This window comes from Enoplosus armatus, chromosome 1, assembly GCF_043641665.1.
Source record: "Enoplosus armatus isolate fEnoArm2 chromosome 1, fEnoArm2.hap1, whole genome shotgun sequence".
NCBI lineage: Eukaryota > Metazoa > Chordata > Actinopteri > Centrarchiformes > Enoplosidae > Enoplosus > Enoplosus armatus.
This window is the reverse complement of record NC_092180.1, coordinates 3,003,101-3,015,267: the sequence shown is the minus strand read 5'-3', so window position 1 is coordinate 3,015,267 and position 12,167 is coordinate 3,003,101. Positions and strand designations below refer to the sequence as shown.

At 39.8% G+C, this 12,167-nt stretch overlaps 3 protein-coding genes across 3 annotated transcripts; 2 read left to right on the top strand and 1 right to left on the bottom strand.

The window, feature by feature from the left end:
- Window positions 1-43: 43 nt before the first annotated feature.
- Window positions 44-2,825, top strand: hddc3 (HD domain containing 3). The gene is made up of 4 exons (XM_070904727.1): window positions 44-209; window positions 1,604-1,659; window positions 1,744-1,984; window positions 2,646-2,825. The coding sequence occupies exons 1-4, from the start codon at window positions 83-85 to the stop codon at window positions 2,774-2,776; spliced, it is 555 nt and encodes a 184-aa protein (XP_070760828.1). The 5' UTR covers window positions 44-82; the 3' UTR covers window positions 2,777-2,825.
- Window positions 2,826-3,679: 854 nt separating this feature from the next.
- On the top strand, window positions 3,680-8,460 carry mfap1 (microfibril associated protein 1). Its single transcript, XM_070904714.1, has 8 exons — window positions 3,680-3,799; window positions 4,882-5,098; window positions 5,202-5,343; window positions 5,425-5,612; window positions 5,950-6,219; window positions 6,306-6,465; window positions 6,828-6,917; window positions 7,362-8,460. The coding sequence occupies exons 1-8, from the start codon at window positions 3,718-3,720 to the stop codon at window positions 7,539-7,541; spliced, it is 1,329 nt and encodes a 442-aa protein (XP_070760815.1). The 5' UTR covers window positions 3,680-3,717; the 3' UTR covers window positions 7,542-8,460.
- On the bottom strand, window positions 8,088-10,993 carry hypk (huntingtin interacting protein K). The gene is made up of 4 exons (XM_070904739.1): window positions 10,821-10,993; window positions 9,114-9,169; window positions 8,810-8,861; window positions 8,088-8,325 (listed from the first exon to the last, which is right to left on the bottom strand). The coding sequence occupies exons 1-4, from the start codon at window positions 10,980-10,982 to the stop codon at window positions 8,230-8,232; spliced, it is 366 nt and encodes a 121-aa protein (XP_070760840.1). The 5' UTR covers window positions 10,983-10,993; the 3' UTR covers window positions 8,088-8,229.
- Between the last annotated feature and the right edge of the window lie 1,174 nt (window positions 10,994-12,167).

Genomic DNA, 12,167 nt, shown 5'->3' with positions numbered 1-12,167 from the left:
ACACCACAAAGAACGGACTGCAACACTTTTGGAGGAGCGACGGTGAAGTCCAAATCACCTGACGCAGTCTTTCTGTCACTACATGTTGTTTTCCACCATGAATTCAGACGCAGTTTTATTGTTAGAGACCGTTAATTTTGCCGCAGAGAAACATCGTAACCAACGACGTAAAGACTCAGAAGGAACGCCGTACATTAATCACCCCGTCGGTGGGTAGCACTGTTTGTACTGTGTTGTGATGCCTTCAGGTGCTGCTCGTAAATCTTCCTCCACGGCAGAAGTCAAGGAACTGGATTCAGCCCTGATGTTCTGATGTTTCACTTTTGGTATCAAGTGTCGAGTATGGAGTCATTGGAAGGAGGGAGTCCTAGTTATTAGAGGTAGAGCGATAAATAGGTCAGGCAGATATATCCGCCAATATTAGCTTATTGCAGATATATCAGGTGTGCACGCTGGCTGATATTTAACAAGAAACTGTTATACAGAAATGCCAAACTAGGTCTGAGCTCATTTAAAAACAGTGTCTCTATTATATAGTTTGTCAAACAGAGAGCATTGCTGAGTGCTATTTTTTTTCAATTGTAAAATGTTCCATTCAGTTTATATCTTGGTCACAATTCTTAAAGGGATTATGCTCATTTCCAGTTCCATATTTTCATTTTGTGATTCCACGAGAGCAGCTTTGCACAATTCACAGTTCTAAAAAGTCCTGATTTATCTTCTACTGGCCCTTCATGCAGCCCCGCAGTTCACCCTCTGTCTCAAACAAGCTGTTTGAACTCCCTAAAAGCCCACTTTCTTCTGATTTATTATTATTATTATTATTGTTATTTAAAAATCCATATCAAGATTGTTGTTTATGTTTAAAAAATATTCTATAGTCCGATATATATCGTTAACAGACTTTTAAAATGTGCAAATGTTGATATTGTATTGGCCTCAAAATGCAGTCTGGCTGTAATAATCATGTATATGTGTTAAAGCAACATTGCGTGGTATTTCAAATTAATTTACCCACAAATTCTCAAATAAAAGCTAGAATAAAAGCTATTAAAGCTATTAAAGGTTGCATACAATCCAAATAACTATGTAGTGTAATAATTTATGTTGTACCACAAGGATCAGTCTAAGGACCTCAGTCGTTTCATGTTTGTACCAGTAATTTTTCATTGGTTTGTAAATCTTCTGTCCCCTTTTTGTTCCGTACTAGTAAAAAGTACTAATGAAGAAATTGTTTGAGTTAATGAGATGATTGCAACTTAATAAGCTTTCATAAAATGGTAAAAGTTTAAGTAAAATGTCACTATATTTGCATGGAAAAGCAGATGTGTTGAGGATGATGCTGAAATGTCAGTGGAACAGTCATACACATGTTTTCTGGGCATATTGGTTGATGAGAAATTGCAAAATTGGAAAACGTCTGATGGATTGCACTTAATAGACAGCTGAGTTTAGTTTGTCTCGTTGTATAAATGATGTTGTTGAATGGTCCATGTACTCTCAATTTATAATCCTAATATTTCTGGCAGCAGCTGAAAACAATAAGACCTCTTGTTGACTTCCTTCTCCCTGATAGTCACAGCTCTGTGTATGTCCTTTTAAGGAGTAGCAAGAATCCTCAGCCATGAAGGAGGCGTCACAGACATCGAGGTTTTGCAGGTATGTTATCAGTTAGCTGCTGTAAGAATGTCAGGTACAGTGTTTCCTGTGTTACTGAGCCTGCGTATTGTCTTTGTGCTGCAGGCTGCTCTGCTTCATGACACGGTGGAGGACACGGACACCACTCCCGCAGAGCTCGAAGCAAAGTTTGGACCGATCGTGGCTCGTATCGTTCAGGAGGTGACGGATGACAAACGCCTCCCCAAGCAGGAGAGGAAGCGTCAGCAGGTGGAGCACGCGGCTCACTGCAGCCGCCAAGCCAAACTGGTCAAACTGGCTGATAAACTGTACAACCTGAGGGACCTGAACCGCTGCACACCTGTTGGTCAGCATCTCTCTCTCTCACTGTCACTGCTCTTATACTGTAGCTGAGTCGCTTGTGGGGGGTGGGCTTGGTCTTCAGGACTCCTTTATTGTGTTTAAAACAAATGGTGAAACAGTGAATACACATTTTAATGTAAAACAAGAACAGTTCACTCACTAACTCAGTACTTTTTGACCTCCCTACCCTGTCTGTGGCTCTCAGCACCAAGACACTTCTCCCACAGTGAAGGTGTAAATCTTTAACTTTCTTTAATTAATACTCGAACACAAGTACAAATTGCATTTGTGGGGAACTATTTTCAGCTATATCAGGATTTAGCTACACAGGAAATACGTTGTTAGTTTGTTAGTAATGTTGTTTTTTGTCTTTTCAGTGGATATGTCTACAATAAGAAAATAAAAGTACTGATTCGGGAAAGAGTATTTAATTATATATGTGTTAACTAGTCTAACTGCTACTACTTCATGGACTGTTGAGGAGTTAAAACTCTAATAAAACTACTCTGCAATGACACTAGTTGCTACAGTTGTCAGATAAAAAGAGTAGAACTGTAAAACTTCCCAGTTAAGTACTGTTAGTAAATTCTCACAAAATGAAAATACACAGGTACCAATACTTCACAATGTACTAAATGCCATACTTGCCTCTCTGTGTGCGTTAGGTTGGACAGCCGAGCGGGTCCAGGAGTATTTCGTGTGGGCCTGTGAGGTGGTGAAAGGCCTGAAAGGAACCAACTCGGTTCTGGAGGAGAAGCTGGAGGAGCTGTTCAGACAGAGAGGGGTCCAGCTCTGACAACACGGCTGCAACACTGTGAAATACATTTTCATTAGTAAATTATACAAATAAATCATATTTCATAGAAATGTGTGTGGTCTTTAATTAATTTTTTTTATTTATTTCAATTTTCATTTTTTTCCTTTTGCTTGCATAGTTAAATTGAGAATATGTTGAAAGTTTGATGTAGATATTAAATATTACTGATTACTTACAAAACCCTGAGAGGCCTCGCCCCAAGTTATTTATCAGATCTCTTATCACCTTATGTCCCTTCCCGCCCCCTGAGATCCACGTGTGCATCGTTCCTTGTTGTTCCGAGGACTAGATTGATTCACAAAGGTGGTAGAGTGTTTGCAGTCAGAGCTGCCAAACTTTGGAATGACCCGTCTGTGGAGAACATGGCGGCTAAAAACTGTCTTGTCTTTTAAAACACTTTCAAAAACCTACTTTTTTTAATTTTAATAAACTAAAATGTAGAATTAAATTATACAACCAACATTTTTGTCCATTTTACTCTCTTTGTGTTTATACTATAATTATTAGTGGTTATCAGCTAAAGAATGAGACTCACTGTAAATAGACTATTCTTCTGTAGTAGCGACATCAGCCACTAGGAGGCGGTATTACACTGTTGATTTCAGAATATCTACATTAAGCTGCAATCTTCTCTCTTATCAACTATTTAACTCGATGTTTATTTCGGGAAATAATGTCCCTTACAGTCACCAGTAAACTGTAGCGCGTCAGTGGTCTAAAAAGTCAGTTGGATATGTGTTTGAGTTAATAGTGTGTGCTTCTTATTGGGAGGAAATGTCTGACGGAAGAAATCAACTTCCTGTCCGTTCGCTCTTCAGTTTGTTAAACTTCCGTTTGAGTGAAGCGACGACGAGCTCATTTTGTCCAAGTAAAATACTTATTTTCAGTTTTATTCCGTTGAAACCGTCGACCAGGCAGTCATGTCTAGTCGCGAAGCCCTCAACATGAAGCTTCCTCCGATCCAGTCCACGGCCGGAGCCGTGCCGGTCCGGAATGAGAAAGGTGAGACGTAGCGTTTAGTTAGCAGGCGGCTAGTGGCGTGCTATGTTAGCCAGCTAGCTAGCTTAGCGTAACCTCACTGCTAACATAAATAACACGAACAGTCTGTGAGAAACGATGACAAGAGATACTTTATGCTGAGTCAATACAAAACCAGCCACTATCAGTAGTGTTAGGACACACCTGCAGGCTGCAGCAGCATGTTAGTGCGCATGTTCAACAGTCACATATGAGTGTGATGTTTGGGTCTCCACATACTCCACAAACTCATCAATAAATAAATTATATTCATCACCAGGCTTGTACTAGATTTGTCTTCGCGGGTTTCTAGTTTTTCCTGTCGTTTAGTGTTCAGTATTGTTGGTAAGATGTCAGGTGTAAGTAAGAACCTATAACTGTATATAAAGATGTATTGATCAATATACAGTCTGGTAACAACACAAAGTATTGTGTAAGATTGATACTTTACATGTAGGTATGTTTAGTGTAGCACCTTTCACAGAGCAAGGTCACAAAGTGCGTCACAATGATAATAATACAGTTGTGAAAAAATAACAATATAAAATCAGTGACTTTTGGGCAGGAAAATATTGTGTTTCTAGTGCTGCAACAAACAGTTATTTTTTTATTTCTTAGAGCCCAACATGACTTCATATAATTGCTTGTTTTGACAAAACCCAAGGGTAATTAAATTTACAGTTATAAAACTGAAAAACAAGTCTTCACATTTGAGAGGCTGGAACCAGCAAATTTGTTCTCGCACTTGATCATGATAAATTATTGACTATCAAAATCATTGCAGATTAATTTTCTGATGATTGATTCAATGACTAATGTTTAAGTCCTATTGGATTTTAGTTACCTGACTCAAAATGTAATTAGTGCATCCAAAAAAGTTGAATAATAATGAATCATTACCCCTTTTGACTCGGTCTAAACAAAACTGCAACATTTGAAACATGATAAAGTTTTTAATATTTTTTGCAGAGCTGATGAATCGTGACTCCTAATTATCTTAATAAAAACTTGAGTAGATTCAAGGTGCCTAGCTTGACTAAGCTCATTGTTGTCTCTGCATATCCCAGGTGAGCTCTCCATGGAGAAGGTGAAGGTGAAGAGGTATGTGTCAGGTAAACGGCCCGACTACGCACCAATGGAGTCGTCAGACGAGGAGGAAGAGGACTTCCAGTTTGTGAAGAAGGGAAAGGAAATGGAGCCAGAGGTGGAGCTGGAGGAAGAGGAGGTCTCTGATCCACGTCTCAAACGTTTGCTCAACCGTGTCTCTGAGGACGTGGAGGAGAGGTATCGCACAGCTCTTTGTTTTGATTTAACTGACGAGGTCATGACATTTTGTGGTGCTGAAATGCTGATTTGACCACATTTCTTCTCGCTTCTTTGTCTTCAGGCTTGCGAGACACAGACAGATCGCAGAGCCTGAAGTTGTGGTTGAGAGCAGCGAGGACTCTGATGAAGGCACGTGGCACCCAGAGCGCGAGGAGAGCAGTGAAGAAGAAGAGGAGGAGGAAGAGGAAGAAGTGGATGATGAGGTTGGTGTCTGCAGTCTTTAATTTTAACTGTGCTTGAGTATTAAGAAAAGTTTTTAATGTGGACTTTCTCATTCTGCGCAGGAAATCGAGAGGAGACGAGCAATGATGCGGCAGCGAGCCGTTGAAAGAAAGAATGAGGAGATGGAGGTCATGGAGGTGGAGGAGGAAGGGAAGTCGGGGGAGGAGTCCGAGTCCGAGTCTGAATATGAAGAGTACACCGACAGCGAGGATGAAGCGGAGCCACGCCTCAAACCTGTCTTCATTCGCAAGTAAGGACTCGAACAACTGCAGATGTTTCTGAAAACGAATGCACTTCAACCCTTAAATGTTCTGACAAGATGTTCATGTAGTTAGCAGTTTTGATCAGGACACATAAAGATCTCCAGAAGCCACTCATTGCAGAAAATTAGTAACATTTATGTGTAAATCATGTAAGATATGTGCAATTTCATATTTATTGTGAAGTAATCCCTCAACTTACTCTAGTTGTTGATTTATTTGTAGAATATAACGATTGATAGAAACAATCAAACCGTGGCTGAAGAGTAATAATACTTGATTTTCACTCCATAGGATGTTTAATCTGCATCTTCTCCCTGTTTACAGAAAGGACAGACTCACAGTGGCCGACCGTGAAGCAGAGGAGCTGAAGCAAAGAGAGCTGGAGGCCGAGGCCAAGAAGCAGGCGGAGGAGCGACGGCGCTACACCCTCAAGATCGTGGAGGAGGAGGCTAAGAAGGAGTTTGAGGAGAACCGACGCACTCTGGCCGCTCTGGACGCTTTGGACACTGACGGAGAGAACGAGGAGGAAGAATACGAAGCCTGGAAGGTCAGAGAGCTGAAACGCATCAAGAGGGACCGAGAGACCCGAGAACTGTGAGTAACCTCAGATTAATGACGTCATGCTGAAATGAACGTGACATAGTAGGCTGAGGATGCTAATGGGTGGTGTTCGTCCTCAGCATGGAGAGGGAGAAGGCTGAAATTGAGAGATTCCACAACTTGACGGAGGAGGAGCGCAGGGCTGAGCTCCGCAACAGCGGCAAAGTCATCACCAACAAAGCCACCAAAGGGAAATACAAGTTCCTCCAGAAGTACTACCACAGAGGAGCCTTCTTCATGGTAAGCCACTTCAGTCTGACATCATCTGCCCTCGCGATGTCCGATCCCTCAGATTCAAGTTAACTTAGTCTTTCAAACACAGTGGACACATCCGAGAGAAGTGTAGGGCTGCTTTTCTGATGTCTGATTTTACTTCTGTATGCGTCACATGTACCTAGTTCTAGTTTAGGACAAACTAAACTAAAGCTAAGAGAGATTTTTAATCTCTCTAAGATGTTCTTACGTAGCTTAACATTCACATAGCTGATCAGACCCGTTTTAAATGCTAAGGATAAGTTTGAAACTTAGAAACATAGAAACATGTCTGCATTACATAGTTTGTCCACCAGAGAGGACTGACATGTTTATGGTTTGTGTTGCAGGATGGAGAGGACGACGTGTACAAGAGAGATTTCAGCGCACCGACTCTGGAGGATCACTTCAACAAAACCATCTTGCCCAAAGTCATGCAGGTCAGCTGCTTTTACTCATATTTCGTGTGTTTCACTGGACTGTAAGTTGCATGTTGTTGAATGTTATTAGAGCAGTTATTCACATAACATCCGATAAATCTAAATGTATTAAAATCATAGTGTGTTTGCGAGTTTGTGCTAAACTGTTTCCACGTGTGTGCTGGGAGAAAGAACCCCGAGAAGGATCAAGTTTTGACTTCTTTCCTCTTGATCCCCCCCCCCCAATGTTGTGCTTAAATTTACGTGATTCTGGTATCTGTGTAAAAATGTTGTTCAGAATCTAAACAAATATTTTGTATCTGCTGTTTCAATGAGGCTCCACTGATATCCACACGTAAAGTATTTTAACCCACGTCAGGTCTTCTGCTGGATATCCAGTTTCCCTCTGAATGAAGGCGAAGTCACTCAGTTCTCTGATTTGACCGGTTTGTTTTTCCTCATAAGGTCAAAAACTTTGGTCGTTCTGGACGCACCAAGTACACCCACCTGGTGGACCAGGACACCACGTCGTTCGACTCGGCCTGGGCCCAGGAGAGCGCTCAGAACAGCAAGTTCTTCAAGCAGAAGGCGGCAGGCGTGAGGGACGTGTTTGACCGGCCCACAGTGAAGAAGAGGAAGACTTAAGATGTGACACGGGCTTCACCAGGCCACACTGCAGCTTTAGAGACCAGAGACTGAGCTGCATCATGCTGATTCTGTCCTGGACTTCATGTTGTGGAAGGAAGAAAAACAAAAAAAAAGACTGATTCCACCACTTTGATGAACAGTTCATCTACCAGGAAGCTGCAGCGGCATTTAAACTTCATGTTGGCTCCTCAGTCTGCTTCAGATGCAGCTGGCTTTCGATTTGTCAATATGCAGAAAATCACTTTACGTGGAATATAGTTTAATTTTCCTGCGTTTTGAGATGTGGGGAAAACATTAGTGAAATCACCTTTGTTACTAAAGTCAAGATCCACATCAGACCCAGATACCTTTTTCAGTTTTAAAGCAGTGGGTTGTAACTTTGTACAGATCAGCTTGTAATAAGTACAGAGGTTGTTGTACTGATTTTTTTTTTCTCCATATTTGTGAAAGTACAGGTGTTGTGACTCGATTTGTTTGTGAATAAAACTTGTATTTTCATTTTTAAAAACCTGTCCGAAGAGAGCAAAATAAGGGGCACAAAAGGACGCAGGCCAACTTTTATTTTAAAAAAGAAAAATTTGTGAAAGATTTCATCACGTGACTTTAACCGCTGAGTTCAGCCTCATTGTCTTGGTGAACCCTGGTAACAAAAAGTGAAGCAGTCCAGTGTGTAAATGCTGTTTGTTCAGTTGGTCAGGGTCACCAGAGCCTCCACCACGTTCCCCATGTGTTCCCTCAGACTGCGCTCGGCCACGGCCCTCGAAATCTCCATCTCTGACATCTGCACAGCAACATGGACATCACAATATGAACCAAACTATAACTTAAACAAAGACACAAAACGAACTTGACTCTGTAATAGAATAAAATAAATGACATACAAGTGGGATGCACTGTGACATTTAAAACAAACCTCATGTTTTAAAAGTATCATAATACAGTATGTGGACATCAATGCTCCAGCACACAATGATACTTTAGACAAGTCAAGGTCCATAAAGAAATGGTTTTCCCAGTTTGGTGTTGAGGAACTTGACGACTGTGAGCCGACCTCACTAATGCTCTTGTGACTCAATGGGATCAAACCTTCCCAGAAGACGGGAGGCTGTTTCAGCAGCAGAACAATGCTCATGGTCTTGGAAGGACATGTTCCAGTGTCTACATACTTTTGGCCATGTAGTGTACCAAATACATGTAAGCTTAAACATCACCAGAACACATTAATAGACAAAAAACAAAGCAGAATGATTGAGTGAAAAACTTACGATCAGTTCTACGTCTTCTTTCTTGATGGTGACTTTGGCCAACTCTTTTTCTCTGAGAGGAAAACAAAACATTTGTGAGACAATAAGTTGGTTCTGTGTTTCCTGCATCAACGTTCAGGATGGTACGAGATTAAATGTCCCTCAACCTGCTGATTACAAATGTTATTTTCCTTCTCATAGTCAACTGATTGCTGGGTAACTACAGGATTCACGTTTCATCCCAAAGAAAGAAACGAGGAGCCGATGCTGCCGTTACGTGTTCCGTCCACATGTTAAAGGCTGAGCGGATCGACACTGATCTTACCTCTCTTGTTTGGCTTTCTGTTCTCGTGACCTTCTGTCTCCAATCACGGACATGGCCTGAAGGAAACATATGAAGCTGTTAAAGCCAACATCACAACACAGAGGGAGTTCATCAGGTATGTTCAAATAATTTCACCAATGAAACAAGGGACTCGTTTGTGGTACATTTTATTTTTTCCCCTCCATTTTAAGATTTTGAAATATAAAATTATTCATTTTAAAATAAAGCAGAAATAGGCTGCATCACAGATTCAGATTTGTTGTTTACTGTAAATATATAAAATGTCACCCTAATAAATAGAAGATATCTCACTACTGTCCATCATTTTCAGGATACATTTTTAACAGAACAAGACAAACACCAGGGCTGTTATATAATACATTGACATATTTAATGTGTATCTACAAGTAATTCTACTGTGGTGTTTTTTTAGGTAACGCAAATTGTGATACTTGAATCTGTCATCTACTTTTATACTGCAAAGAACTAATATTTCATATATCACCCGGGATTATCTCCATTTATCTTAAATACTGGAGGATGCCAACAACCCCACAGGTGACTTTCCCGTCCTGAACAGGTATCGTGACACATATCGAATACACATATCGTATACTTAAATTAGATATCATATTACAGTCCAAGCATCTGAATCTAAATTCATTCAACCAGTGTGTCCTTCGTAAAGAAGAATTTACTTTAAGTGGTTCAATGTCAAACACTTAAGAGGGAGCAACAAACAGATTCACACATTTTTCCAATCTATATTACATAAGTGCTCTGTTGTTGCTGCCAGACGTCTGAACAGAAACATTACAAAGAAATGTAAAAACATACTTGTTAGTTAAGGCGAGTCTGTAGCTAGACCTTCATCAGAAACACATTATTATATTTATACTTAAGTATGTTATCTAGAGCTGAAACAACACGTTAACTTCTAATTCCAGCTCCTCAAACACAAAGAGCTGCTGTTTGTCTGCATGTTCTGTTATTCTACAATAAATATCTTTGAGTTTTGGACTGTTAATGAGACAAAACAAGACCTCATGATGTCACCTTGTTCTCAGAAGTTGTGATGGACATTTTTCACAATTTTTGATTAATTGGTAAATCAAAGAATAAGCCACCGATTAATCGATGATCAGAAATAAGACGCAACCCTGATGTTACTCATCCTTATTAAGGAAAATCATGTTATCAGACAATTATTCAGATTATTCTGGACAGTTATTTTCTGTGAATACTTGCACGACATCCTTCAAGCCCTGAAGGTTTGACGTTATTCTATTTATTAATGCTATTTCCAGTTGTTTAATGTGTTTATTATTAATTTATTTGTTGTTGTACATCTACACTACGCTCTGTCTGTGTAAGTTACTGGTGAAACTGAAGTTTGTCACTGACACTGTGTCTTCTTGTTAACTTGTTGGTTCAATGAAACAGCTTTAGCTAGCTAGCTAGCTAGCTAGCTATGGGGCAGTTAGCCACTGAGTTAATCAGCGACGTCACAATTACAAAGCGCTTACAAGCGCTAATTGCCTTTTAGCGTCTTGTATTCAAGCAAAACTCTTAACTAGACAACTACTAAGACAAAGTACACATTTCGCAAGCTAAAACCCTCACATGGTTTGTGTAAGTGATGATGTACCGACAGTGCAGCCACAGTGGCCGCATGTTTCCTGGCTAACGTTAGCCCGGAGCTCTCACCGTTTCTAAGTCGGAGCTGGAGATTTCCTTCTCCTCGGCATAGTCCGTGACTCTCTCCAAATCAGCGGCTCCGCTGTCATGTTTCCGAGGCTTTTCTGCCGGTTTTCCAGTGCAGTTTTCGTCGGCCTCCAGGTCCAAATCGACGTCTCCCTCTGCCGCCATGTTTGCTCCACTGAGGCCGGAACAAAAAGAAAGGTTCCGTCAAACGTCGGAGGGAAAAGGGGGTAGTACCGGAAAGGAAAAACGTTCAATTTCTCATTTACAAGCATCACGGTTTAACTGTGCATTCAACAGGATCAGGTGCACACAATACAGACACAATGAGAAAGAAAAGACTAATCGAGACAGACAAGAGATTAAAATAATAATAATAATAATAATACAATATAAAATGAATAAAATATTCTTATCATGTACTTCTATTATGTACCATACCAGGTACCATTGCATTTTTATTTGACATGACTCTCATATAAGAAAGAAACTCATTGTGAAATACACTAAACCTTAATTTCACTTTCTAATTTGTGTATATAACATTTTCCAAGAATAAGAATCTTACGAAGCAGAAGGAAAGTACAATTTAAAGAAGAAATATGTTAAAAAAAAAAATATCTGTGGATATTTAGATCACAATTAAGTACGATTCCTGATGTTGTAGTGCTTAATAATTTATATAACTCATGACTGGACCAGCCATGACCAATATTCACTCCAAAATAATGATGATGTAAACAAACACAAAAACTTACACTCAACTGTATTGAAAACTTAATAAAACAGAGCTATATAAAACACAGTACTCTTACACTTAAATAAATAAAAATAATAATAAATAATTAAACAAATGAAACTACAATAATAAAGGTGTTTAGAGTAGATCCTGACACAGGGCCGAGGGTTCGATGTGGGGAAGTACACAACATGTTTTGGAGAAAATCCACCAAATACTTCAGAGTTCATCAGTGACATGAAGTGTTTCCTGGTGTTGAAGGTGCATCTTAAATTAGAATTACAAACTATAAACTGATGATCATTTTTGGTCTAAACTACAAACACTTTTGTTCAGTCATTGTCAGTCAACTGAATCATTTTTTGACCCTTTGGCCTTAATCTCTGATTTAATCAAACTATCAATCAGCAGGTTTAAGGCAATATATTAATATGTCTGACTGATCAGATTTATCTACTATCTTGTTATTGTCTGAGAGATTATGAGAAAAAGACAATAACTGGATTATGTGGACTTTTAACTAAATCACTCTGTGCTCCTCCTCGTTCTATTCCTGTCTGTTATAAGAGGTTTACTTTAATACAAATAGCCCTTCAACCACTGTAACAGGTTTC

Bases quoted from the DNA above. Each gene is read 5' to 3' on its own strand.
- hypk (XM_070904739.1), bottom strand. From the start codon at position 10,982: ATGGCGGCAGAGGGAGACGTCGATTTGGACCTGGAGGCCGACGAAAAC. The intron at 8,862-9,113 runs GTAAGATCAGTG...TTTTCCTCTCAG, and splicing joins CAGAAAGCCAAACAAGAGAG to AGAAAAAGAGTTGGCCAAAG. The intron at 8,326-8,809 runs GTAAGTTTTTCA...GTTGCTGTGCAG, and splicing joins AAGAAGACGTAGAACTGATC to ATGTCAGAGATGGAGATTTC.
- hddc3 (XM_070904727.1), top strand. From the start codon at position 83: ATGTTGTTTTCCACCATGAATTCAGACGCAGTTTTATTGTTAGAGACC. The intron at 210-1,603 runs GTGGGTAGCACT...TGTCCTTTTAAG, and splicing joins GTACATTAATCACCCCGTCG to GAGTAGCAAGAATCCTCAGC. The intron at 1,660-1,743 runs GTATGTTATCAG...TTTGTGCTGCAG, and splicing joins CAGACATCGAGGTTTTGCAG to GCTGCTCTGCTTCATGACAC.
- mfap1 (XM_070904714.1), top strand. From the start codon at position 3,718: ATGTCTAGTCGCGAAGCCCTCAACATGAAGCTTCCTCCGATCCAGTCC. The intron at 5,613-5,949 runs GTAAGGACTCGA...CCCTGTTTACAG, and splicing joins AAACCTGTCTTCATTCGCAA to AAAGGACAGACTCACAGTGG. The intron at 6,220-6,305 runs GTGAGTAACCTC...GTTCGTCCTCAG, and splicing joins GACCGAGAGACCCGAGAACT to CATGGAGAGGGAGAAGGCTG.